Source organism: Lolium rigidum, chromosome 7 (genome assembly GCF_022539505.1).
Source record: "Lolium rigidum isolate FL_2022 chromosome 7, APGP_CSIRO_Lrig_0.1, whole genome shotgun sequence".
NCBI classification, from domain to species: domain Eukaryota; kingdom Viridiplantae; phylum Streptophyta; class Magnoliopsida; order Poales; family Poaceae; genus Lolium; species Lolium rigidum.
The window spans coordinates 51,253,858-51,277,095 of NC_061514.1; the positions used below are offsets into that span (position 1 = coordinate 51,253,858).

The 23,238-nt window shown below is 43.7% G+C and overlaps 1 protein-coding gene and 2 long non-coding RNA genes across 9 annotated transcripts; 1 reads left to right on the top strand and 2 right to left on the bottom strand.

The window, feature by feature from the left end:
* Positions 1–543: 543 nt before the first annotated feature.
* LOC124677420 (probable LRR receptor-like serine/threonine-protein kinase At1g56140) lies at positions 544–8,574 on the top strand. The gene is made up of 23 exons (XM_047213407.1): positions 544–613; positions 1,310–1,367; positions 1,570–1,641; positions 1,727–1,798; positions 2,089–2,160; positions 2,260–2,331; positions 2,416–2,487; positions 2,605–2,676; positions 2,773–2,844; positions 2,918–2,992; positions 3,107–3,178; positions 3,279–3,344; positions 3,439–3,504; positions 3,610–3,654; positions 4,178–4,239; positions 4,342–4,721; positions 4,808–5,006; positions 6,303–6,464; positions 6,554–6,672; positions 6,931–7,141; positions 7,228–7,459; positions 7,548–7,698; positions 7,991–8,574. Exons 1-23 carry the CDS (start codon positions 550–552, stop codon positions 8,321–8,323), a joined length of 2,799 nt encoding a protein of 932 aa, XP_047069363.1. The 5' UTR covers positions 544–549; the 3' UTR covers positions 8,324–8,574.
* Positions 8,575–9,014: 440 nt separating this feature from the next.
* On the bottom strand, positions 9,015–11,698 carry LOC124675812. Of its 4 annotated transcripts, XR_006993428.1 has the most exons (4): positions 11,656–11,698; positions 9,896–9,959; positions 9,485–9,698; positions 9,015–9,365 (listed from the first exon to the last, which is right to left on the bottom strand). It is a non-coding gene; the product is annotated as an uncharacterized LOC124675812 (long non-coding RNA). The 4 variants fall into 4 exon arrangements; XR_006993427.1 differs by having other exon boundaries at positions 9,485–9,959; XR_006993426.1 differs by lacking the exon at positions 11,656–11,698 and having other exon boundaries at positions 9,896–10,101.
* A 7-nt stretch (positions 11,699–11,705) lies between these two features.
* Positions 11,706–14,766, bottom strand: LOC124675811. Of its 4 annotated transcripts, XR_006993424.1 has the most exons (4): positions 13,995–14,660; positions 12,318–12,378; positions 12,144–12,194; positions 11,706–11,920 (listed from the first exon to the last, which is right to left on the bottom strand). It is a non-coding gene; the product is annotated as an uncharacterized LOC124675811 (long non-coding RNA). The 4 variants fall into 4 exon arrangements; XR_006993420.1 differs by adding an exon at positions 14,674–14,766 and having other exon boundaries at positions 11,706–12,378; positions 13,995–14,591; XR_006993423.1 differs by having other exon boundaries at positions 11,706–12,194.
* Positions 14,767–23,238: the final 8,472 nt, after the last annotated feature.

Genomic DNA, 23,238 nt, shown 5'->3' on the forward strand with positions numbered 1-23,238 from the left:
GGGGCTGCAATCTGAATATCTGAGGAGAGGGAGATCCGGAGATGGGTCCGTGTCCAAGGTGGAGCTCGTGCTTACGCCATGGCTCCGTGCTCTTCTTGCTGCTACTCCTGTCAGTTCTGTGTTCTTCTCGGAGGGCGGCAGCTCAGGCTCAGACGCAGCCGCAGACCGACCCAACAGAAGGTATGTACCCACGCAGATTCACTCCTCAATCGTTGTACGCGTGATTTCTGTTGGATTTTCAATGCGCTTCTGCTTGGGTGGCAGCGGCGGCGGTGAACGCGATACTGGCGAAGTTTGGGCTGAAGGCGCAGCCGTCCTGGAACATAAGCGGCAACCTCTGCAGCGGCGCCGCCACGGACGACTCCGTGGTGCTGGACGACAACCCAAACTTCAACCCGGCCATCAAGTGCGACTGCAGCGAACAGAACGGCACCATCTGCCATGTCACCAAACTGTACAAACCTTTCTTTTCCTGCATTTGTATCAATCAGAAATGATGAACATGTGAAGTGATTATGTGGTATATTCTTGGATGGAGCAGGAAGATAAATGAGCTGGATGCCGCTGGCCCCATCCCGGAAGAGCTGCGGAACCTCACTCGCCTCACCAAACTGTATGTGTTTCCTCACTCCAAAAAAACGTTGACCAACGGGGGAATGATCCCGCCTTTGGCTATACGTTGTTAGGTAGAAATGAGACTCTCCCCGCGGATGGACGCTAGGATGATAACCCGATTAAAGTTCGCCCCTCCCGCGAAATTACCGCGAGATGGGGATTTGAACCCGGGTGGACTGGCTGCGCACTCGCCTTGCCTTGCCACTGAGCTGGAACTCAGGCAAGGCGAGTGTTTCCTCACTCGCACCCTCGAAGATTTCAATCATGTATGAAGATTTCAATCTTCAGAATCATCAAATGAAGTTTCAAATGATAATCTTGATATTTGCATGAGGAACAAGTAAATGGAGTCAAAAAGGCAAAAAAAAGTGTATTTGATTGCTTGGTTACAATGTGTGTAAAATGTGGTCGTTAAAACGGCTTTAACTTTTAACTATGAAGGGACCAAAATGTATATGTTATACAATTTGAGAAACGAAATTTCAGTAAAAATATACATGAGGGAGTATATAATATAATTTTCATGGGAAACATAACGGAATTAGCAAAACCACTTGCTGTCGATAACTATCGGGCCAGGTTCAGTGGTTCAGGTCAGGACTCAGGACGTAGGCAGCTATGCAGCGGAAGTGTCTGTAGTAAACATTGTAAATCTAATTGGCAGAGTTTTGAATATTGTAGTCGATTGTTTCAGGTGTAGCTGACATTTACTTTTTATGGGGCACAACTTTTTCCACTTCCAGTCATTACAGGTGAAAACCATGACAAGTTATACGACCATTTAACATCAAAATTGTTGTACAGTTTATAAAAACTTGCACTGAATTACCGATTTTCAGTTGCGACAAACAGTTGAACACTAAAGATCTGACTTGATGTAAAGTTCCGAATCGCCCAAACTCGGTGTAAGATATATGTGATTAACGTTGTTGGTCTCTGATCTTATTGTTTCAGGGACCTTAAGAAAAACAGCTTGACCGGCCCATTGCCAGCATTCCTTGGTGAACTGACTACTATGCAGTACATGTATGGGTTCAAACTCAAAAACAAATTTCCAGTATACGTGTTTACTTGAATCAATCTTACATTCTTTTTTCTCCAATATCACAAGAACCGTGGGCACCAATGCATTATCTGGACCTGTGCCAAAGGAGCTTGGGAATCTTACAGAGCTCTTATTACTGTAAGATACAATCTTGTGTTCCAATGAGTAATTTTAAAGAGTGGTATCTTCTAATCAGGTTTTAATTTTTCATAATTCAAGATGAATTTGCTGTAAAAATTCGGATGTAGACTCCGTCGGGAAAAGTGCATGGCGTTGTATATTTTGTGCTAAGTAGAGGCTTAGAGTATGTTCTTTTGTTTCATTGGAATGGAAAACCCAATAAAACAGACCGTCTTCCTCATCAGATGTTGAGCATTTAGCCTGGTAAAAGGGATTCAGTGACACTTCTTTTTTAACATTGCTTTCAGTGCATTGGGCTCAAATCATTTTAATGGCTCACTTCCAGATGAGTTAGGAAAATTGACAAAACTTCAGCAGCTGTAAGTAAATCTATTTGGTCACTTCAATTTTCCCATTGCATTTTTCAGGTTAACAATCATATTCTTTAGTGAAAAATGATGTATGTATTCGAAATGTAGGTACATTGATAGTAATGACTTCAGTGGTCCTCTACCAGCGACACTGTCCCAGCTTACGAACCTGTCAACTTTGTAATTTTGCAACACAATATCAGTCTAATTCACACTAAGGTTTCAACTTTCAACCTATAATCTTGGACACTCTCGTGCATCCAGGTGGGCATCAGACAATAATTTCACTGGGAAGATACCTGATTATCTTGGGAGCTTCACCAACTTGAACCAACTGTAAGATATATATTCCACCAATCACCCATGTTAATAAATGGCAGGCAAATACACCGCTAAGTCTAGAATGGATTTGCATTAATTCCTTATCAACACAAAATGTGTGTCATATGATAGGAGGATCCAAGGGAACTCTTTTCAAGGACCGATTCCCATAAGTCTTTCTAATCTTATGAAGTTGACTAGCCTGTAAGTTTCTAGTAGTTTCAGTTACAGTTGTTGCATTCTCGTTGCAAAGATAAGGTTGTGGCATTGATGCACACATTGATTGTCTGAATGAAACAGGAGAATAGGCGACATAGTAAATGGAAGCTCTTCAATGGCGTTTGTGAGAAACATGACATCTTTGAGTGATCTGTATGGCACGTGTTCTTCACTTTACTTTCCATGTTCGTTTAAGATCCTTATAATTCAACAATTTGACTTGCAGGGTATTGAGGAACAGCAAGATATATGACACACTTTCATCGGTAGAATTCTCCCAATTTGTAAATCTAAATTTATTGTAAGCATTTTCCTTACTAAAATAATGCATTCAAATGGTTACCTTTCTACTACGGATATTTCATATAAAAGTGTGGTACTATGTTGTCTAATAATCCTTATTCCATTGGTGCAGGGATTTGAGTTTTAATAATATCACGGGCCAAATACCTCTATCAATCTTTAATCTTCCTTCGCTTATTTTTATGTAAGCATTACTTGATAATGTTTTCTCATAATGTCTTCTTAGAATCACTGTTTCTCTGATGTTTGGAAATATCCTTCTTCCAAAAAAATGTTTCAATCAGATTTCTTGGGAACAATAGCCTTTCAGGAAGTCTACCAGCTACGAAAAATCAACTACTTACCAATTTGTATGAATACATGATCCTTGAGTTCCACTCCACATTTGCTCTGTGAAATAGTATTTCCCAAACTTATTGCTAACTTTATTGTGTTAACTTGCAGAGATTTTTCATACAACCATCTCTCAGGAAGCTTTCCTTCGTGGGTTACCCAGAAAAACCTGCAATTGTATGCTTCGTGATTTTTACTGATTGAACATTCATAGCCACTGTGATTGAACTAAGCAACAAAAAAATCTAATTTCCCACCGCATCCTTTCTGTGATGTGCTTAGGAATTTGGTGGCAAACAACTTTGTGATGGATAGCTCCAATGACAGGTAATTTCTGAATTTCAACTATTAAGTTTCATGCACCAACTTCTCGATAAGGTCTAAACGTGGTAGAAATAGGGAAAGCATTTTTTATTAAATGGCAAAGGCTCAGACTTGGACACAAGACTTCTGTTATGATACCATATTAAGTTCCATTCACCAATCTATGAACTAGAAGTCACAGTCAATGTTGGATAATCCACATATACTGGAACACCCTTTCTCACATGTGACTTGATAAGACCTTAACGTTACGGAAAGAGGGTAAGCAATTTTTTTCTTCTAAATTGCCAAAGCCAGGATTTTGAACCTAAGACCTTTGCTCTGATACCAATATTAAGTTTGATGCACCAACCAGTAGAACCAAAAGTCTGAACTGATGGAAAATGGTGGTCTATATATGTCAACATCATATATTCCTACGAAAATTCATATAGGCACAATTATTCTTGTTAGTGTGTTCTCTGAAAAAATATGGATCATGTGAGCTTGTAAGTAGAGCTGAAATATTCGGTCTATCCATTTGTAGTGTTTTGCCAGGGCTGAATTGTCTTCAGCGAGATACCCCTTGTTTTCTCGGATCTCCACAGTGTAAGCCTTCTACTCTTTGCACTTTTTCATCTACAACAGTAATATCAGACCCATAATTGCAGATTCCCAAGTAAAGACTACTGATTTTTAACTTACATGCAGCTTCCTCCTTAGCGGTAGATTGTGGAGGTAGTAGAACCATATCAGGCTCAGACAATTCGATGTATCAGGCTGATAATGCAAATCTTGGTGCCGCATCTTATTTTGTTGGGGGTGAACCTATATGGGGTATTAGCAGCACTGGAAGATTCATGGACCCACCCAACGGAAGTTACATAATCTACAGTTCACGCCAATTTCTGAACACACTAGATTCTGGGTTGTTCCAAACCGCAAGAATGTCACCATCATCTTTGAGATACTATGGCATTGGACTCGAGAATGGAAACTACACAGTGACACTTGAATTTGCAGAATTTGACTCCCCTGATCCACAGGCTTGGAAAAGCAGAGGGAGGAGAGTTTTTGATATCTATCTCCAGGTTGCTAGAAGCTTTAACTTCTGATATCTAGTAATGTTAGCTCGTCTACGGTGACCAATACATTCTTTTGATTGATATTTGTATAGGGAGAGCGCAAGGAGCAGAACTTTGACATAAAAAAGGCTGCAGGAGGGAAATCCTATGTTGCTGTGAAGAAGCAGTATGTTGTTCCTGTGGTAAAAAACTTTCTTGAAATTCATCTTTTCTGGGCTGGCAAGGGTACTTGCTGCATTCCTACCCAAGGTTACTATGGGTCTGCAATAGCGGCTTTAAGCGCAACTCCAAGTATGAACCTTACCTAGAACTTTTTTTTTTCACACTGAAGTTATAATACTGTCCACAATGTCGGGTTGAAGTAAAATCAACTAACACATACTACTAGTATACCACCCCTGGTCACAAAAACAAGCCGAGTATGCACACTTTTAAAGTTTTTTACTTCTACCATTATTGCATTTTGTCAAGCTTCATGTACTAGCAAATACAACCAAAAGTCCGAACTGATGAAAAGGGCTAGAAAATCCATGTACACACATCAACACACCTTTCATCGCATGTGATGGAAGAACATAAAGCCAACACCTGGAACTCAGAGGTAGGCACAAGAGACCTTCTACATGGATGGAGGGGAACCGGCAATTTTAGGATAAATTGCGCCATTGCGTCACACCGGACTCGAAATCTAACTTGATACCTTGGCTCTTATACCATGTCAAGCTTCATCCAACACAACCAAAAATCCGAACTGATGTAAAGGGCTAGAGAATCCACTTATACGCATCAACACATCTAACATTTAACATCTAACTAGAACATGAAACTTTGATGTTACCTCCATGGAGGTCATGACCCTGACTAGACCATCTCGTAGAGCACCGGGGTTGATCCTAGGTCCAGCTAGCCGAACTAGGCAGCAGTGGTACCTGAGAGCCATTTCCTTCATAAAGGCGGTGCTTGGCCTGCACGAGGAGTACCCGATGTGGCTTCTAGAGAAATAATGGTTTTTACCGGCTACAATATATTCTCTAGGTAGAAGCACACATTAAAGTTATGATGAATGCAATCTTATGCGTGTTGAAATAAAAAGAACCGGATACGCTAGAGCATCAATATGAAAATGAGGGTTGATACATATGTTTCATTTAGTCCGTTCTGTACTCATAGATGTTATAGAAGTTTTCATCGTTCTATTTACAGTACCATGGAAAGTGAAATCACATCCAGTTAAGCTTTGCTCAAACTAAAGAGTTCAGATATTCTTCAACAAAATAAATGAAAATTTGGTTTAAAATCTCAATTTTTCTATTGCAATCTACTTTATTAACTACCGCATTGGTTATAAACATTCACAACAGTACTAGTAAATGAAATATAGTAATTAACAAACTACTCGGGAATACTAGGTTAGGGGTTAGATATTTGTAAGGAAACTTTAGAGAAGTGAAATATCTAATACATGTGTAGCTTGACATTTAAGATGAAATACACCAACCACTTTACACATAATCAGACCTTCCATTCAACCTCATTTTATACTGACTTTGTTGACATCACATTTCTAACAAGTGAACTTTGTGTTAGATTTCACCCCTACCGTGCGTAATTTTGCGGCAAAGAAGAAAGGCAGTAAAACAGGTGTGATTGCGGGAGTAATAGTTGGTGTGGCAGTTTTAGGACTGTTAGCATTTGCTGGAATCTTTGTTTGGAGGCAGAAAAAGAGAAAACTAACGTTGGAGCAAGAAGGTATGGGATACACTAGGACCACATTGTGTTATAACTGAGCAAAGTAGTAGTCGAAGTAAGCTCGTTATGTCTTTTGTGATGTCTTGCAGAGCTGTACAGTATTGTGGGAAGACCTAATGTCCTCAGCTATGGAGAACTGAGGTCAGCTACTGAAAATTTCAGTTCTAATAATCTTCTTGGTCAAGGAGGTTATGGATCGGTCTATAAGGTTGGTTCATCCTGTAGAGTCGTACACTCTTGAATTTCCTTGAAGTGTTTGTTCTGGAAGTAACTTCCAATAAGCTAGGTGTACAAGGAAATACTAGATGACAGACATGTCTATAGAAGTTATTTTAGTTTCTGATTGAGATGTTTATAAAATTCCTGAAATGAAGAGAGGGGATTTATTTCACTGTATGTGGAGCAAATGATGTTTGACAGTGCAGTACCTGAAACTTCCATTGTTGAAAATGTTGCCTTTTTGCAGGGAAAGTTAACTGATGGGAGGTTTGTGGCAGTGAAGCAGCTGTCTGAAACATCTCATCAGGGGAAAAAGGAATTTGCGACGGAAATAGAAACCATATCTCGGGTCCAGCACCGTAATCTCGTGAAGTTGTATGGTTGCTGCCTTGAGGGCAATAAGCCATTGCTGGTCTATGAGTACCTAGAGAAGGGAAGCCTAGACCATGCTCTATTTGGTACACATTCTGTTGATTGACGCAGCCATAAATCTGAAAATTTAGGCTTAGTATAAGTAACTAAAAGCATAAACCTACATATGCAGGAAAAGGGAGGTCAAATCTAGACTGGCCAACACGTTTTGACATATGCTTAGGCATTGCAAGAGGTCTAGCTTATCTTCATGAAGAATCTAGCATCCGTGTTGTGCACAGGGACATAAAGGCCAGCAATGTCCTTCTTGATGCCAATCTCAACCCCAAGATCTCAGATTTCGGGCTCGCCAAACTTTATGATGAACAGGAGACACATGTCAGCACGAAAGTTGCTGGTACATTGTAAGTGCATTCCATTTTGTTAACCTTTATGTTTACGTACTATATTTTCATATGTATGCTAATGACGTTTATGCTCTCCTTTGTCAAGTGGTTATCTTGCACCTGAGTATGCCATGAGAGGCCATGTGACGGAGAAGGTTGATGTGTTTGCATTTGGCGTCGTTGTACTGGAGACTTTAGCTGGAAGACCAAACTATTACACTACTGGGGACCAAAACAAGATTTATATTTTTGAATGGGTAAGCCAAATGAGCAACTGCAGGCCCTAGTATTCTCTGTCTTGTCGGTAAAACCTATAATAAAAATCCTACTAAATATTGGAAATGTAGAGATCACATGCTTTCATGGAAATTTAAATCAAACCCTCCCAACACAGTTTTGGCATATATGAGTGCATGCATCATGTAGAAGAACTGCAGTGGAACCGCTAGTATATCTTAATATGCTAGTTCAAGATTCAGTCTGCTCGATTTTTCTACGGTACTTGAACACAATGTGCTGCATTTTAGCTTAACATTTCGATGCTTTTAGGTCTGGGAACTGTACGAGCACAACAACCCTCTGGACATGTTAGACCCGAGGCTTGAAGAATTCGACACCGAGGAGGTGCTCCGGGCCATCAAGGTGGCGCTTGTGTGCACCCAGGGCTCGCCCCATCAGCGGCCATCCATGTCGAGGGTGGTGGCCATGCTGACTGGTGACGTCGAGGCGCCAGACAATGTGGCCAAGCCCAGCTACATCACGGAGTGGCAGATCAAGGGCAGCGACACGAGCTTCATGAGCTCAGAGGTCAGCGGGCAGTCGAGCTTGACTCCGAGGTCTGGCACAGCGCACTTGCCGTTCCTGGGCGATGAAGGCCGTTGATATGGTTCTCACGGGTGATCGCCCGGCTCAGGCCTCATGGTGACTTCTTGTGCTACACACTTGTTGAGAACTAGAAGGATAGACGCGCTTCTCCCCGCTGCATATCCCTCGTTGACGCACGGCCTTTGCCTACCGGAGTGTATCAGCAGGCGTTGTCATCAGTTGACATTTTGCTGTGGTGAACAGAGAGCATGGGCGCCTGCTCTACTGTTGTGTGATGTCTTTATCAGTTTAATTTTTTCCGTGTCTCATTTATTCTACTTCGTCTAAAAATATGTGTCTCACTTTTATCGAGAGATATATATCTGTATCTAGATAAAGTTGAGACACCTAATTTTAGATGGAGGAAGTAGTTATTCTCCTTTCTACTTTCTAGATAAGGCCATGAATATGCCATATACCAAACAGATGGCAGTTACTTGGTTAGCTAGCTGGCTAGGAAACAATTAATAGCTTCCAAACAGGTTTCAGATTGAGGATCATACAAACTTGATCATGATCCAAAGAGTATCTCTAGATTGATCACGGCAAGCGCTAGGGGTAAAGTTCTTTCTGCACCAATCAAAACGAAATTGCAACATGAAGACCTAAAACACGGAGATGAAAAACTTAGCCTCCATGATATCCCCGATGAGGTAAGGCACATAGTCGGAGCAGATAGTAAAGACTATGTAGATGGAATGGCACTATGTGGATGGAACGGCCAGGAACTAATTCATTAGAAGTGGTAAATGTAGGGTTTGACTGGACTCAGTGATAAGCCGATGCCATTGGCACGGACAATGCAGTAGTCGTTGGTTCAAGCCGGCATGGCAATGCAGCAAACACTAGTTCAAGCCGACCTGACAATACACCCAGAAGACATAGTGAAGACATGAGTTGAGCACAGCGGTATCAAAACAAAAGCGGTCTCCCTGTCAAAAACCGCCTGTAAACTAACTGATGCTTCACTTCTTGGAGCTCATCGCTCTGAGTAGGCAACTTACTAGATGCCTTCCGCTGTCTTCTTGCCCCAGCCGCGACACCTGTTCCACGCGACAGCCTGCAGACATAGGATACAAAGAAAATCCACAAAGATGAGGCAGTGCACAAAGACGAAAATAAATGAAGGTAAATCAAAGGAAAGATCGACAGGAGATAAAAATAAGTGAACGAACAAACCTTCGAATCCCTATGGCAACAACAGATCGGTGGAACGATGGTGCCGTCCGATAGCAACCCAACTGACCAGACCGACCAATGCGGGAGGACTCCCTATGACAAACGGTGTACTTTTGCACACCTTTACTGATACTTCGCATACATTGTTGTGACACAAGTATGCTTCTGTTTTAGAATAGCTTACCCTGACATAAGCCTTTCTGAAAAGGTATGCCTACATAGGACGACAAACAGAATAATCAGAAGCTCAAGAGTATTACTCAAATGCTCATGACAATTTTTCCTAGACAGCAAAAAATATTGATCAACGGAACATGTGATTAATACTATTTGAAATATATACTGACGAAATCTGAAGGTAACAACGATTCAAGGTTTCAAGTGTAACCGAAATAGATAATATACTTTTACCTGCAGCTTGAGGGGCATTCTTCAGAGAATTGCATAACCTCAACCAAAAGGAAGAGTTCATAATCTGCAAGATGTGAGCAACAGAACATGTCATTAATACTACTTGAAATATATATTGACCAAATCTGAAAGTAACGACGATTCAATGGTTTTAAATATAACGGAAATAGATATATTGCAGATTGAGAGCCATTCTTTAGAGAATTGCATAACTGAATGGATCGTAGCGAAAAAGAGGGGGGTGAATGGACGCTACGCAAAGTTTTAGCCTTTTTCAATTTTTAGTGCAACGGAAGTAAAGGTGATAGCTTTGATGCTCAAGATGATCCTAGTATGATCCTAGACAAGTGCAACAAGTAAAGGAACCAAACAAAGTAGTAAGAGTAAGGAGCGGGACAACCGGAGGGCGCGGAGACGAGGCGAGGTTTGTTTCCCGCAGTTCCTCCCACAAAAGGGAGTACGTCTGCGTTGAAGAGGTGCTAGCCTCGCACAAAAGGCTAGGCGGCCACACCACGAAGGAAGGCTTCACCTTCTTCCTCAATAGAGCTCCACGAAGGGGCTCCCCCTTCTCCACTAAGGCACCGGTCGAGGCGGTGGTTCCTTCACAAGGTTGGGGCGAGCTCCACAACACTAGGAGGCTCCCAACAACCTATGGGGCTAGCACAACACCAAGCTAGCCTCCATAGGTGCACTTCTTCCAAGATCCCACCATAGGAACCCTACCAACAAGATCCACTAAGGAGTAAGGACTACCACGAATTGGTGAAATCTCTCTTCGTAGAACATTAGATCGAGGTCTCCTCCACCACTCCTCAAAGTATGAGCAAGATTGATTGGGTAGGTAGGGAGATCCACTCAGTTTGAGCTCAACAACAATAGAGGAGAGAGAGAAGAGCTAAAAATGAGCTGGGGAAGAATGGGCCTTTATATAGGTCTCCTCAAATCCAACCGTTATGTGCAGTTTCTGCCTAAGCGGTACTACCGCTTTGGTAAGCGGTACTACCGCTCTGGATTCGAAATCCCACAGAACTTATCCACGTGGACACATAGCGGTACTACCGCTCGCGGTACCGCTCGAGGTACCGCAATGGCCTCCAGAGCTTACTGGATCCCAAGCGGTACCAGAGCGGTACTGGATCCCAAGCGGTACCAGAGCGGTACTGCCGTAACTTATGTTACGGTACTTAAGCGGTACCGAAGCGGTACTACCGCTCTCAAGGTACCGCAAAGGTACCGTAACTTGTTCTGTGGGACATTTTAGCGAAAAACCTCCAGAGCGGTACCAGTAGGGTAGCGGTACTACCGCTCCTGGTACCGGTAGTACCGCTTTGACTGAAACTGCTTTTTCCTCTTTTCCTCTCCAACCATGTCACCTCGCGACACACACGCAAAACCAGAAAACCTAAGAGCTACGCTTCAGTCCTCCGATCAAAATGTGTTCAGCGAGGGCACCGTACGCTTGCAAATCTATCGAAGACAATCTTTGCGCACGGTTAAATTCATTCAAGTGTTGTCATCAAACACACAAAACACGGGATATGGATCTTGCTCTTTCAATAACCTAAGTAAAAAAGAAGAGTTCATAATCTGCAACATGTTAAACTCAGGCAAATATTGTGTGTAGTACGGTATTAGCAAAATTACTAATTAAGATCTGAAAGGAAGCATATTTGCACAAATAAAAGACTAAATATTAATTTGCAAACATTCAAAGGCATACTTGTGCAGTTAGCTAATGCAAATATTGAATGTCAGATTACCAAAGAATATACAAAGAGGGCCGCAGCACCACGTCGCTCCCTTGTCCCTTCCAATGTCCTCCTCCATCGTCTACATGCTCGGATCCCCACGCGAGCATTTCCTCAATACTCGATGGAGCACATGTCGACTGGCACATGCCCACCACGACACACCGACATGAAGGGCCACCAGTTGACCTCACCTACGCAGCCAATCGCTGAGAGCCATTCCAGCTAACCCCACATACAATACAGTTTAGAGGAATAGGAGGGAAGGCATGCTTCGCTGTGGCGGTAAAAAAGAGCGTGTGAAAATATTCAACTTCTATAACTGAAATAGCTTTTAGACACATAATTGCCAAATTTTGAACAATTTTGAGAATGGATAAATAGATGACTTCTCATTCATTCTATTAATATTTGGTGGTAGCACGCAAAGCAAGAAAATGTGCATTGCTCACACCTAAGTAAGATAATAATATATTAATATTCAGTGTCATCGAGCCAACCTTCATATATCTTATATCATCTCACCCATTTCAGCAAAGCGAAAAAAATACCTTCATATAAAAGTATAAGTCCAGAAATAAGTCATAGGCAAAGTGTAAAGCACAATAAAAAAGCATTGCTCACTCTAAGTAAGATAATAGTAATATATTAATATTCAGTGTCATCAAGCCAACCTTCATATATCTTTTATCGTCTCACCCATTTAAGCAAAGCGAAAAAAAAAACTTCATATACCTTCATATATAAGTATAAGTCCAGAAATTAGTCATACACATAGTGTAAAGCAAAATAAAAATAAAAAGCAGACATGGATTTGGAAAAGATCATTAAGGTATGGAAAGAAGTCCAAATAACCCCCACAACTATCGCGTTTTGGACAGAGAACCCTGTAAGTTTAAAATGGGGCACTTAACCCCCCTAACTATCAAATACCACGTAATTGACCCCCTGTAAGCAATCAGAGCTGTTTTGCTCGGCTGTTTTGCTGACATGGACAATGGTTTAGAGCCACGGAGTACAAGGGCGGTTTGTGGAGTACAGCTCCCCACGAGGCAGTACTACCACCACCACATCCGGTACTGGGCGGGGAAGCTCATCCTGCCCTTCAGCGACCAGTTCTGGTTCAGGTACCTCTTCAGCTGGCTGATGCCGACCAAGATGTCCCTGCTCAATTCCACCCAAGGCGAGGCCATCAGGAATTACTACCATGAAAACCATCTCAGCCAGGACATGCTGGTGCCCCTGTACATGGTTGGAGAGGCTCTCGAGTTTGTTCACCGTGAAATGGAGTATATCATTTCTTATTTTCTCTTCAATATATACTTCAATTCTAGTACAGATATGCATTAATGAGTCTTGCTATGTTGCAGGAGCTGTGCAATGCTTTCACCTCGGAATTATTTGCTATGAAATCATCGTTAAAACTAATATTAGCAACTATGAGATATTGAGATGACAGACTGTAGATTTGAATTTCTGCTGAAGTTGTTATTGCGCAGTGCAACCTGTTGCTGCTTTGTCTGAAAGAATGTTCACTCAGGAAGTTGTTATAATAGGTTGCAGATGTAATTTGTAATTCAAGTACCAATTCGCACTGAACGTGCTAGTAATTTTGCTATGAAACCAAATCATCATCAAGATCAATATTACTACTATGAGATGTCCATATAATAGGTTGTAGATGTGGATTCCAATTTCCGTAAAGTGAACAGCTATTTTTTGTGCAGCTCCTCTAGTTTTGCTTACTCTGAAAGAATATGTTCGCTGAAATTCAAGTACATATGTGCATTGAGTCTGCTACACTGTAGAGCTCATCAGCATTGAGATGGTTATATAATATGCTGTAGATGTGGATTTCTGCTCATTATGAACTACTTTTGTGTTACTGCTTACTCTGAAAGAACGAGTGTTGACTGACTGAAGAATTCACATTTGCTTCTTCTGAGGTACTTGGATGTGCCCTCACCGTCTGTACAAGCTGCCCGTGAAGACGATGATGAGCTCCACCAACCGCGCTAGGCGGTGACAGCAGAACGAGAAGGACTTATGGCGCATGTTCAGCGTGATGGTGGTAGTACCCCTGTAGCTTCAAACCACCTCAGCGAAACCACCGAGAAAAACAGCTCTCATCAAGCACAGGGGGTGAATTACCTGTTATTTGATAGTTAGGAGGGGTTAAGTGCCCCATTTTAAACTTGTGGGGGTTCTCCTTCCAATACACGATAGTTATGGGGGTAATGTGAACTTCTTTCTTAAGGTATGGCACATAAAGGTAAAGAAAAAATTAAAGGACACCGAAAAGAGAAAGAATGCATGGTTATCATGTATAAGAAATCATTTTAATTCAGTACCTATTTGCAACCTTCGCATCACTAAATATCAAGATTTCACAGAAACACCATTTACCGAGCGGGGCCTCAAATGCTTGGTACTGAATCCAGATTACCTTTTCCCAATGTAAAATCAAAAGTGATGGATATATCAATACAGGATTGGAAGCGCAGTTAAATTTCATTTACCTCAAAGCAAACAATGTTGCCAAAGCATTGTTTCTTAGAAAACCAAGTCCTTTTGCAAGAAGATAAGCTGGTACCATGTGGACAAACTTAATTGACATCCAGTGTGATGCTTCCGCCACCATTGCTCAATCTTGATGTGAGAAAACTAACATCACCATGGTTTTCTTGGTATGAACGAGTTGATGCTTAGAAGAGTTTCCTGACAGAAAGTGAGAAGAATTAGCTTTAGTAAGTCTAGAAGGGCAACATGGCCGATTGAACAGTACAATGATGGCATAAATTAATGCAAAGACACAACAACCTCCACGGTTTCCCCCATTCCCACTCGTTCAAACGTCACAATATGGTGGAAAATTCCACACTAAATCTGACCACGTTTCTTTCTCATGCCATTCACGCCACCACTATAGGAGACTCTGGAGGCGACATCTAGCACATTCAGAGGGGAAAGTCAGCTGTGGTATGGTCGAGCTGGTGGCGACACCGGACGATCGTGGCCGCTGCTCCTTACCACAGCTGGTGCCCGACAGAAATGGGGGTCGAAGAGCCGAACCAAATCTAGCCAGCGGAAGGGCGCCAGGTCAGCGCGTGCCGGCAGCTCCGGCTCGCCGCTCGGCCGCCCTTTTCCCGGTGGAGCCGACCGTGGCCTTTCGCCGCGGGCGCCGGGAACCTGAGGCGCCCACGCGAGTCCTCCATGCGCGGCAGCACCTCCCCGTCGTCGTCCTCGGACTCCACCCTGGCCCGTCCGTCCGCGAGGTCCGATAAATCCCCCTGCCGACGACACTCCGCCCCTGACCATGGTCACGAACCTCGAGGAGGGCGCCGGCACGTCCTCTGGGGAGAGCGGCGGCCGGGCGGCGGCGGGAAACTGCTCAGGCTCCTCAACGGACGGAGGCTGCCTCCGCCGCCCGCAGCATTGGGGGTCCGGCCGCGCGTGCCGGAGCCGGCGTCGTCGCCCTCCACGGCCCCAAAGAAGGAGGCTATCCTCGTCGCCGACCGGAACGCCACCGCCATCGCCAGCGGCCGGGGCAGGTAGGATTTCGAGGTGGTGGGGGCGACGAACGGAGGTGGAGGGTCAAACGCAGGTGGGGTGAGTTTTTTTTTTCCTTTGACCATGGGTGCAATGGCCCACATGGCATCCTGTCAAACCGGCAGATGGCTTGCCTTCCTTTTCTTATTTCATCCTCTACCCAAAAAGGTTAGGCTCCAACGAGACTAGAGCATCTCTAGCAGAGCACGGTTCTAAAAAGCCAAAACTGAAGAAAAAAAAATCGGGCTGCGTTCGCTCCCTCGGCCCTATTTGTAGGGGCCGAGCAGAACGCAGCCCGAACATAATCCCTAGTTTACGCGCGAGGGAACTTTCGCTGCGCCGCCACCTTCCGATTTCTCCCCGATGAGTCTCGAATCGACCCTGTCGGCCGCCGTTGCTACCTCGCAGACGCCGCCACCCTCTCCCGTGGTCGCCGGAGCTTCCGCCATTCCACCAACCACCCCAGCGACCCCTGCCACCCTCGCGGAGGAAGCAACGACGATCGGGGCGACAAGCGGGGTGAAGCGGCGACGCGCGGGAACGCATGTGGTCCCGCAATTCGGTGTCGCCACGTCCACCGGTGATGTCTCGGCGGTGGCAACGAAGCCGAAGGCACCCCATGCGAGACCGAAGAGTACGGGTCCGAAAAGGACGAAAGTGAAGGCGGTGACAAATCATGGCGCCCCGCGTCCGGACCCCTCCACGCCAACGCCAACGCCGCCACCGGAAGCAACCGCCAACGTCGCCCAGGACGTGCTCGACGAGGGGTCAACAAGGTACACATGAAATCTTCCTCCTTTTTTTTATTGCGAGTAGATATTGAGGCCTCATCCGATTAGGAACAAGAACGCCTCCTACATGGAGATGTTGGAGGAGGTGAACATTACCCCACTCCCTCCGTTCGGCAATGGGATGGGCGGAGATGAGAACGACTGTGGGGTGATACGTCTCCAACGTATCGATAATTTCTTATGTTCCATGCCACATTATTGATGTTATCTACATGTTTTATGCACACTTTATGTCATATTCGTGCATTTTCTGGAACTAACTTATTAACAAGATGCCGAAGTGCCGATTCTTTGTTTCTTGCTGTTTTTGGTTTCGAAATCCTAGTAAGGAAATATTCTCGGAATTGGACGAAATCAACGCCCGGGGGCCTATTTTTCCACGAAGCTTCCGGAAGTCCGAAGACGAAACGAAGTGGGGCCACGGGGTGCCCAAACCCTAGGGCGGCGCGGCCCCCCGGCCGCGCCGGCCTATGGTGTGGGGCCCCGTGCCCCCTCCGACTTGCCCTTCCGCCTACTTAAAGCCTCCGTGACGAAACCCCCGATGCCGAGAGCCACGATACGGAAAACCTTCCGGAGACGCCGCCAACGCCGATCCCATCTCGGGGGATCCGGGAGATCGCCTCCGGCACCTGCCGGAGAGGGGAATCATCTCCCGGAGGACTCTACGCCGCCATGGTCGCCTCCGGTGTGATGTGTGAGTAGTCTACCCCTGGACTATGGGTCCATAGCGGTAGCTAGATGGTTGTCTTCTCCCCATTGTGCTATCATTGTCGGATCTTGTGAGCTGCCTAACATGATCAAGATCATCTATCCGTAATTCTATATGTTGCGTTTGTTGGGATCCGATGAATAGAGAATACTTGTTATGTTGATTATCAAAGCTATGTCTATGTGTTGTTTATGATCTTGCATGCTCTCCGTTATTAGTAGATGCTCCGGCCAAGTTGATGCTAGTAACTCCAAGAGGGAGTATTTATGCTCGATAGTGGGTTCATGTCTCCGTGAATGCTGGAGGAGTGACAAGAACCACTAAGATTACGGATGTGTTGTTGCCACTAGGGATAAAACATTGGTGCTATGTTCAAGGATGTAGTCACTAGTTACATTACGCGCAATACTTAATGCAATTGTCTGTTGTTAGCAACTTAATACTGGAGGGGTTCGGATGATAACTCGAAGGTGGACTTTTTAGGCATAGATACGGTTGGATGGCGGTCTATGTACTTTGTCGTAATGCCCAATTAAATCTCACTATACTCATCATGATATGTATGTGCATGGTCATGCCCTCTTTATTTGTCAATTGCCCAAGCTGTAATTTGTTCACCCAACATGCTTGTTTGTCTTATGGGAGAGACACCTCTAGTGAGCTGTGGACCCCGGTCCAATTCTCTTTCTTGAAATACAATCTCTTGCAATACTTGTTCTACTTGTTTTCTGCAAACAATCATCTTCCACACAATACGGTTAATCCTTTGTTACGAGCAAGCCGGTGAGATTGACAACCTCACTTGTTTCGTTGGGGCAAAGTACTTTGGTTGTGTTGTGCGGGTTCCACGTTGGCGCCGGAATCCCCGGTGTTGCGCCGCACTACATCCCGCCGCCATCAACCTTCAACGTGCTTCTTGGCTCCTCCTGGTTCGATAAACCTTGGTTTCTTTCGAGGGAAAACTTCTTCGCTGTGCGCATCATACCTTCCTCTTGGGGTTTCCAACGAACGTGTGAGTTACACGCCATCAAGCTCTTTTTATGGCGCCGTTGCCGGGGAGATCAAGACACGCTGCAAGGGGAGTCTCCACTTCCCAATCTCTTTACTTTGTTTTTGTCTTGCTTAGTTTTATTTACTACTTTGTTTGCAGCACTAAATCAAAATACAAAAAAATTAGTTGCTAGTTTTACTTTATTTGCTATCTTGTTTGCTATATCAAAAACACAAAAAAAATTAGTTACTCGTATTTGCTTTACTTATTTCATCATGTTTCCTCCTAAGTTTGTTCTTAAAGATGTACCGGTAGGCCGAGGGTCTATCCTTGGGAAAGATAATATAGAAGATTTTTTCACTCATATTAGTACGGTTGAAGATTTTGAAGATAGACACTTGGTAGAACTTGCTCCTACTTATGAAATTGCTGTTGCTTCTTTAGTACACGCGTTAGAAGCTAGATTTGTTAATCTTAATCCTGTGATTCAACATATGTTTCTTACACTCGGTGATATGGAAGAAGGGGAAAAGAAAGATTTTGTATTAGAAACCCTTCTTAAAGAATTTGGGGGAATAGCGAGAGAAGCTAGAAAAGTCTTCACTAAATATAATATGCTAGGCTCTTATACCAACTTTGCCGGTACCCTTGAGAAGATGGAAAAGGATAGACAAAAGTACACTAATGAAGTTAATTATGAGGGGGATATTAAAACATCAATACCTTGCAAGCTCTTGGGAATGTGTGAGGCACTAGAAAAGAATTTTGATTGGATTGTTCCTGAAGATTTGTTTGATGAGAGTAGCAAGCCCAAGACTAATGAAAAGGGAGCCTCTGAAACTCACATAGAAAAGATAAAATGCATAGTTGAGAAAACTCCACACCCCGCTGTAGATGCACCATCTCTTGATAATACTTGATACACACTTTCTGCGCCTAGCTGAAAGGCGTTAAAGAAAAGCGCTTATGGGAGACAACCCATGTTTTTACCTACAGTACTTTGTTTTTATTTTGTGTCTTGGAAGTTGTTTACTACTGTAGCAACCTCTCCTTATCTTAGTTTTGTGTTTTGTTGTGCCAAGTAAAGCCGTTGATAGAAAAGTAAGTACTAGATTTGGATTACTGCGCAGTTCCAGATTTCTTTGCTGTCACGAATCTGGGTCCACCTCCCTGTAGGTAGCTCAGAAAATTAAGCCAATTTACGTGCATGATCCTCAGATATGTACGCAACTTTCATTCAATTTGAGCATTTTCATTTGAGCAAGTCTGGTGCCATTTTAAAATTCGTCAATACGAACTGTTCTGTTTTGACAGATTCTGTCTTTTATTTCGCATTGCCTCTTTTGCTATGATGGATGAATTTCTTTGATCCACTAATGTCCAGTAGCATTATGAAATGTCCAGAAGTGTTAAGAATGATTGTGTCACCTCTGAATATGTTAATTTTTATTGTGCACTAACCCTCTAATAAGTTGTTTCGAGTTTGGTGTGGAGGAAGTTTTCAAGGATCAAGAGAGGAGTATGATGCAACATGATCAAGGAGAGTGAAAGCTCTAAGCTTGGGGATGCCCCGGTGGTTCACCCCTGCATATTCTAAGAAGACTCAAGCGTCTAAGCTTGGGGATGCCCAAGGCATCCCCTTCTTCATCGACAACATTATCGGAGTTCCTCCCCGAAACTATATTTTTATTCCATCACATCTTATGTGCTTTTCTTGGAGCGTCGGTTTATTTTTGTTTTTGTTTTGTTTGAATAAAATGGATCCTAGCATTCACTTTATGGGAGAGAGACACGCTCCGCTGTAGCATATGGACAAGTATGTCCTTGGTTTCTACTCATAGTATTCATGGCGAAGTTTCTCCTTCGTTAAATTGTTATATGGTTGGAATTGGAAAATGATACATGTAGTAATTGCTATTAATGTCTTGGGTAATGTGATACTTGGCAATTGTTGTGCTCATGATTAAGCTCTTGCATCATATGCTTTGCACACATTAATGAAGAAATACATAGAGCATGCTAAAATTTGGTTTGCATATTTGGTTTCTCTAAGGTCTAGATAATTTCTAGTATTGAGTTTGAACAACAAGGAAGACGGTGTAGAGTCTTATAATGTTTTCAGTATGTCTTTTATGTGAGTTTTGCTGCACCGGTTCATCCCTGTGTTTGTTTCAAATAAGCCTTGCTAGCCTAAACCTTGTATCGAGAGGGAATACTTCTCATGCATCCAAAATACTTGAGCCAACCACTATGCCATTTGTGTCCACTATACCTACCTACTACATGGTATTTTTCCGCCATTCCAAAGTAAATTGCTTGAGTGCTACCTTTAAAATTCCATCATTCACCTTTGCAATATATAGCTCATGGGACAAATAGCTTAAAAACTATTGTAGTATTGAATATGTAATTATGCACTTTATCTCTTAATAAGTTGCTTGTTGTGCGATAACCATGTTCACTGGGGACGCCATCAACTATTCTTTGTTGAATTTCATGTGAGTTGCTATGCATGTCCGTCTTGTCTGAAGTAAGAGAGATCTACCACCTATGGTTAAGCATGCATATTGTTAGAGAAGAACATTGGGCCGCTAACTAAAGCCATGATCCATGGTGGAAGTTTCAGTTTTGGACATATATCCTCAATCTCAAATGAGAAAATTATTAATTGTTGTTACATGCTTATGCATAAAAGAGGAGTCCATTATCCGTTGTCTATGTTGTCCCGGTATGGATGTCTAAGTTGAGAATAATCAATAGCGAGAAATCCAATGCGAGCTTTCTCCTTAGACCTTTGTACGAGGCGGCATAGAGGTACCCCTTTGTGACACTTGGTTAAAACATGTGCATTGTGATGATCCGGTAGTCCAAGCTAATTAGGACAAGGTGCGGGCACTATTAGTACACTATGCATGAGGCTTGCAACTTGTAAGATATAATTTACATGATACATATGCTTTATTACTACCGTTGACAAAATTGTTTCGTGTTTTCAAAATCAAAGCTCTAGCACAAATATAGCAATCGATGCTTTTCCTCTATGGAGGACCATTCTTCTACTTTCAATGTTGAGTCAGTTCACCTATTTCTCTCCACCTCAAGAAGCAAACACTTGTGTGAACTGTGCATTGATTCCTACATACTTGCTTATTGCACTTGTTATATTACTCTATGTTGACAATATCCATGAGATATACATGTTACAAGTTGAAAGCAACCGCTGAAACTTAATCTTCTTTTGTGTTGCTTCAATGCTTTTACTTTGAATTATTGCTTTATGAGTTAACTCTTATGCAAGACTTAATTGATGCTTGTCTTGAAGTGCTATTCATGAAAAGTCTTTGCTATATGATTCACTTGTTTACTCATGTCATATACATTGTTTTGATCGCTGCATTCACTACATATGCTTTACAAATAGTATGATCAAGATTATGATGGCATGTCACTCCGGAAATTATCCGTGTTATCGTTTTACCCGCTCGGGACGAGCGGAACTAAGCTTGGGGATGCTGATACGTCTCCAACGTATCGATAATTTCTTATGTTCCATGCCACATTATTGATGTTATCTACATGTTTTATGCACACTTTATGTCATATTCGTGCATTTTACGGAACTAACTTATTAACAAGATGCCGAAGTGCCGATTCTTCGTTTTCTGCTGTTTTTGGTTTCAGAAATCCTAGTAAGGAAATATTCTCGGAATTGGACGAAATCAACGCCCGGGGGCCTATTTTTCCACGAAGCTTCCGGAAGTCCGAAGACGAAACGAAGTGGGGCCACGGGGTGCCCAAACCCTAGGGCGGCGCGGCCCCCCCCGGCCGCGCCGGCCTATGGTGTGGGGCCCCCGTGCCCCCTCCCCGACTTGCCCTTCCGCCTACTTAAAGCCTCCGTGACGAAACCCCCGATACCGAGAGCCACGATACGGAAAACCTTCCGGAGATGCCGCCAACGCCGATCCCATCTCGGGGGATCCGAGAGATCGCCTCCCGGCACCTCGCCGGAGAGGGGAATCATCTCCCGGAGGACTCTACGCCGCCATGGTCGCCTCCGGTGTGATGTGTGAGTAGTCTACCCCTGGACTATGGGTCCATAGCAGTAGCTAGATGGTTGTCTTCTCCCCATTGTGCTATCATTGTCGGATCTTGTGAGCTGCCTAACATGATCAAGATCATCTATCCGTAATTCTATATGTTGCGTTTGTTGGGATCCGATGAATAGAGAATACTTGTTATGTTGATTATCAAAGCTATGTCTATGTGTTGTTTATGATCTTGCATGCTCTCCGTTATTAGTAGATGCTGCGGCCAAGTTGATGCTAGTAACTCCAAGAGGGAGTATTTATGCTCGATAGTGGGTTCATGTCTCCGTGAATGCGGAGGAGTGACAAGAACCACTAAGATTACGGATGTGCTTTGTTGCCACTAGGGATAAAACATTGGTGCTATGTTCAAGGATGTAGTCACTAGTTACATTACGCGCAATACTTAATGCAATTGTCTCGTTGTTAGCAACTTAATATCTGGAGGGGTTCGGATGATAACTCTGAAGGTGGACTTTTTAGGCATAGATGCGGTTGGATGGCGGTCTATGTACTTTGTCGTAATGCCCAATTAAATCTCACTATACTCATCATGATATGTATGTGCATGGTCATGCCCTCTTTATTTGTCAATTGCCCAAGCTGTAATTTGTTCACCCAACATGCTCGTTTGTCTTATGGGAGAGACACCTCTAGTGAACTGTGGACCCCGGTCCAATTCTCTTTACTTGAAATACAATCTCATCGCAATACTGTTCTTCTCGTTTCTCGCAAACAATCATCTTCCACACAATACGGTTAATCCTTTGTTACGAGCAAGCCGGTGAGATTGACAACCTCAGCCGTTTCGTTGGGGCAAAGTACTTTGGTTGTGTTGTGCGAGTTCCACGTTGGCGCCGGAATCCCCGGTGTTGCGCCGCACTACATCCCGCCGCCATCAACCTTCAACGTGCTTCTTGGCTCCTCCTGGTTCGATAAACCTTGGTTTCTTTCTGAGGGAAAACTTGCTGCTGTGCGCATCATACCTTCCTCTTGGGGTTCCCATCGAACGTGTGAGTTACACGCCATCATGGGGCCGAGGTGGAAGAAGGGGAAGAAGGGGACGAAGGGGACGAAGTGGAAGAAGAAGTGGATGAGGGTGTGGTGGAGGTCACGACCGATGGAAATAGGAAGAAGAGGCGGGCCAACAACTACACGAAGATTGAAGACGTCACCTTGTGCCGAGCATGGGCCTCCGTGGGGATGGATGCCGTCTCTGGCACCGATCAAACAGGGAAGCGGTACTGGCAACGCATCGAGGACAAGTTCCATAAGCTGATGACGCGTGTTCGCCATCCTGTCGATCGCACGTACCGATCCCTCCAAGGTCGTTGGGACGCGACCAAACCGGCTTGCAGCCGGTGGGCAGCAGCAATGGACCAAGTGGTGTCCAATCCTCCTAGCGGCGCAACTGTCGATGAATATGTGAGTGCATGTTTTTAATTCCAACACCTCCTAGCTAATTATAGT

What these genes read in the sequence shown, in the direction of transcription:
- LOC124677420 (XM_047213407.1), top strand. Translation starts at nt 550, where the DNA reads ATGAGCTGGATGCCGCTGGCCCCATCCCGGAAGAGCTGCGGAACCTCA. An exon ending in TTTTCTCGGATCTCCACAGT is followed by an intron (nt 4,240 to 4,341) that starts GTAAGCCTTCTA and finishes ACTTACATGCAG; the next exon opens with CTTCCTCCTTAGCGGTAGAT. An exon ending in TTTTTGATATCTATCTCCAG is followed by an intron (nt 4,722 to 4,807) that starts GTTGCTAGAAGC and finishes ATATTTGTATAG; the next exon opens with GGAGAGCGCAAGGAGCAGAA.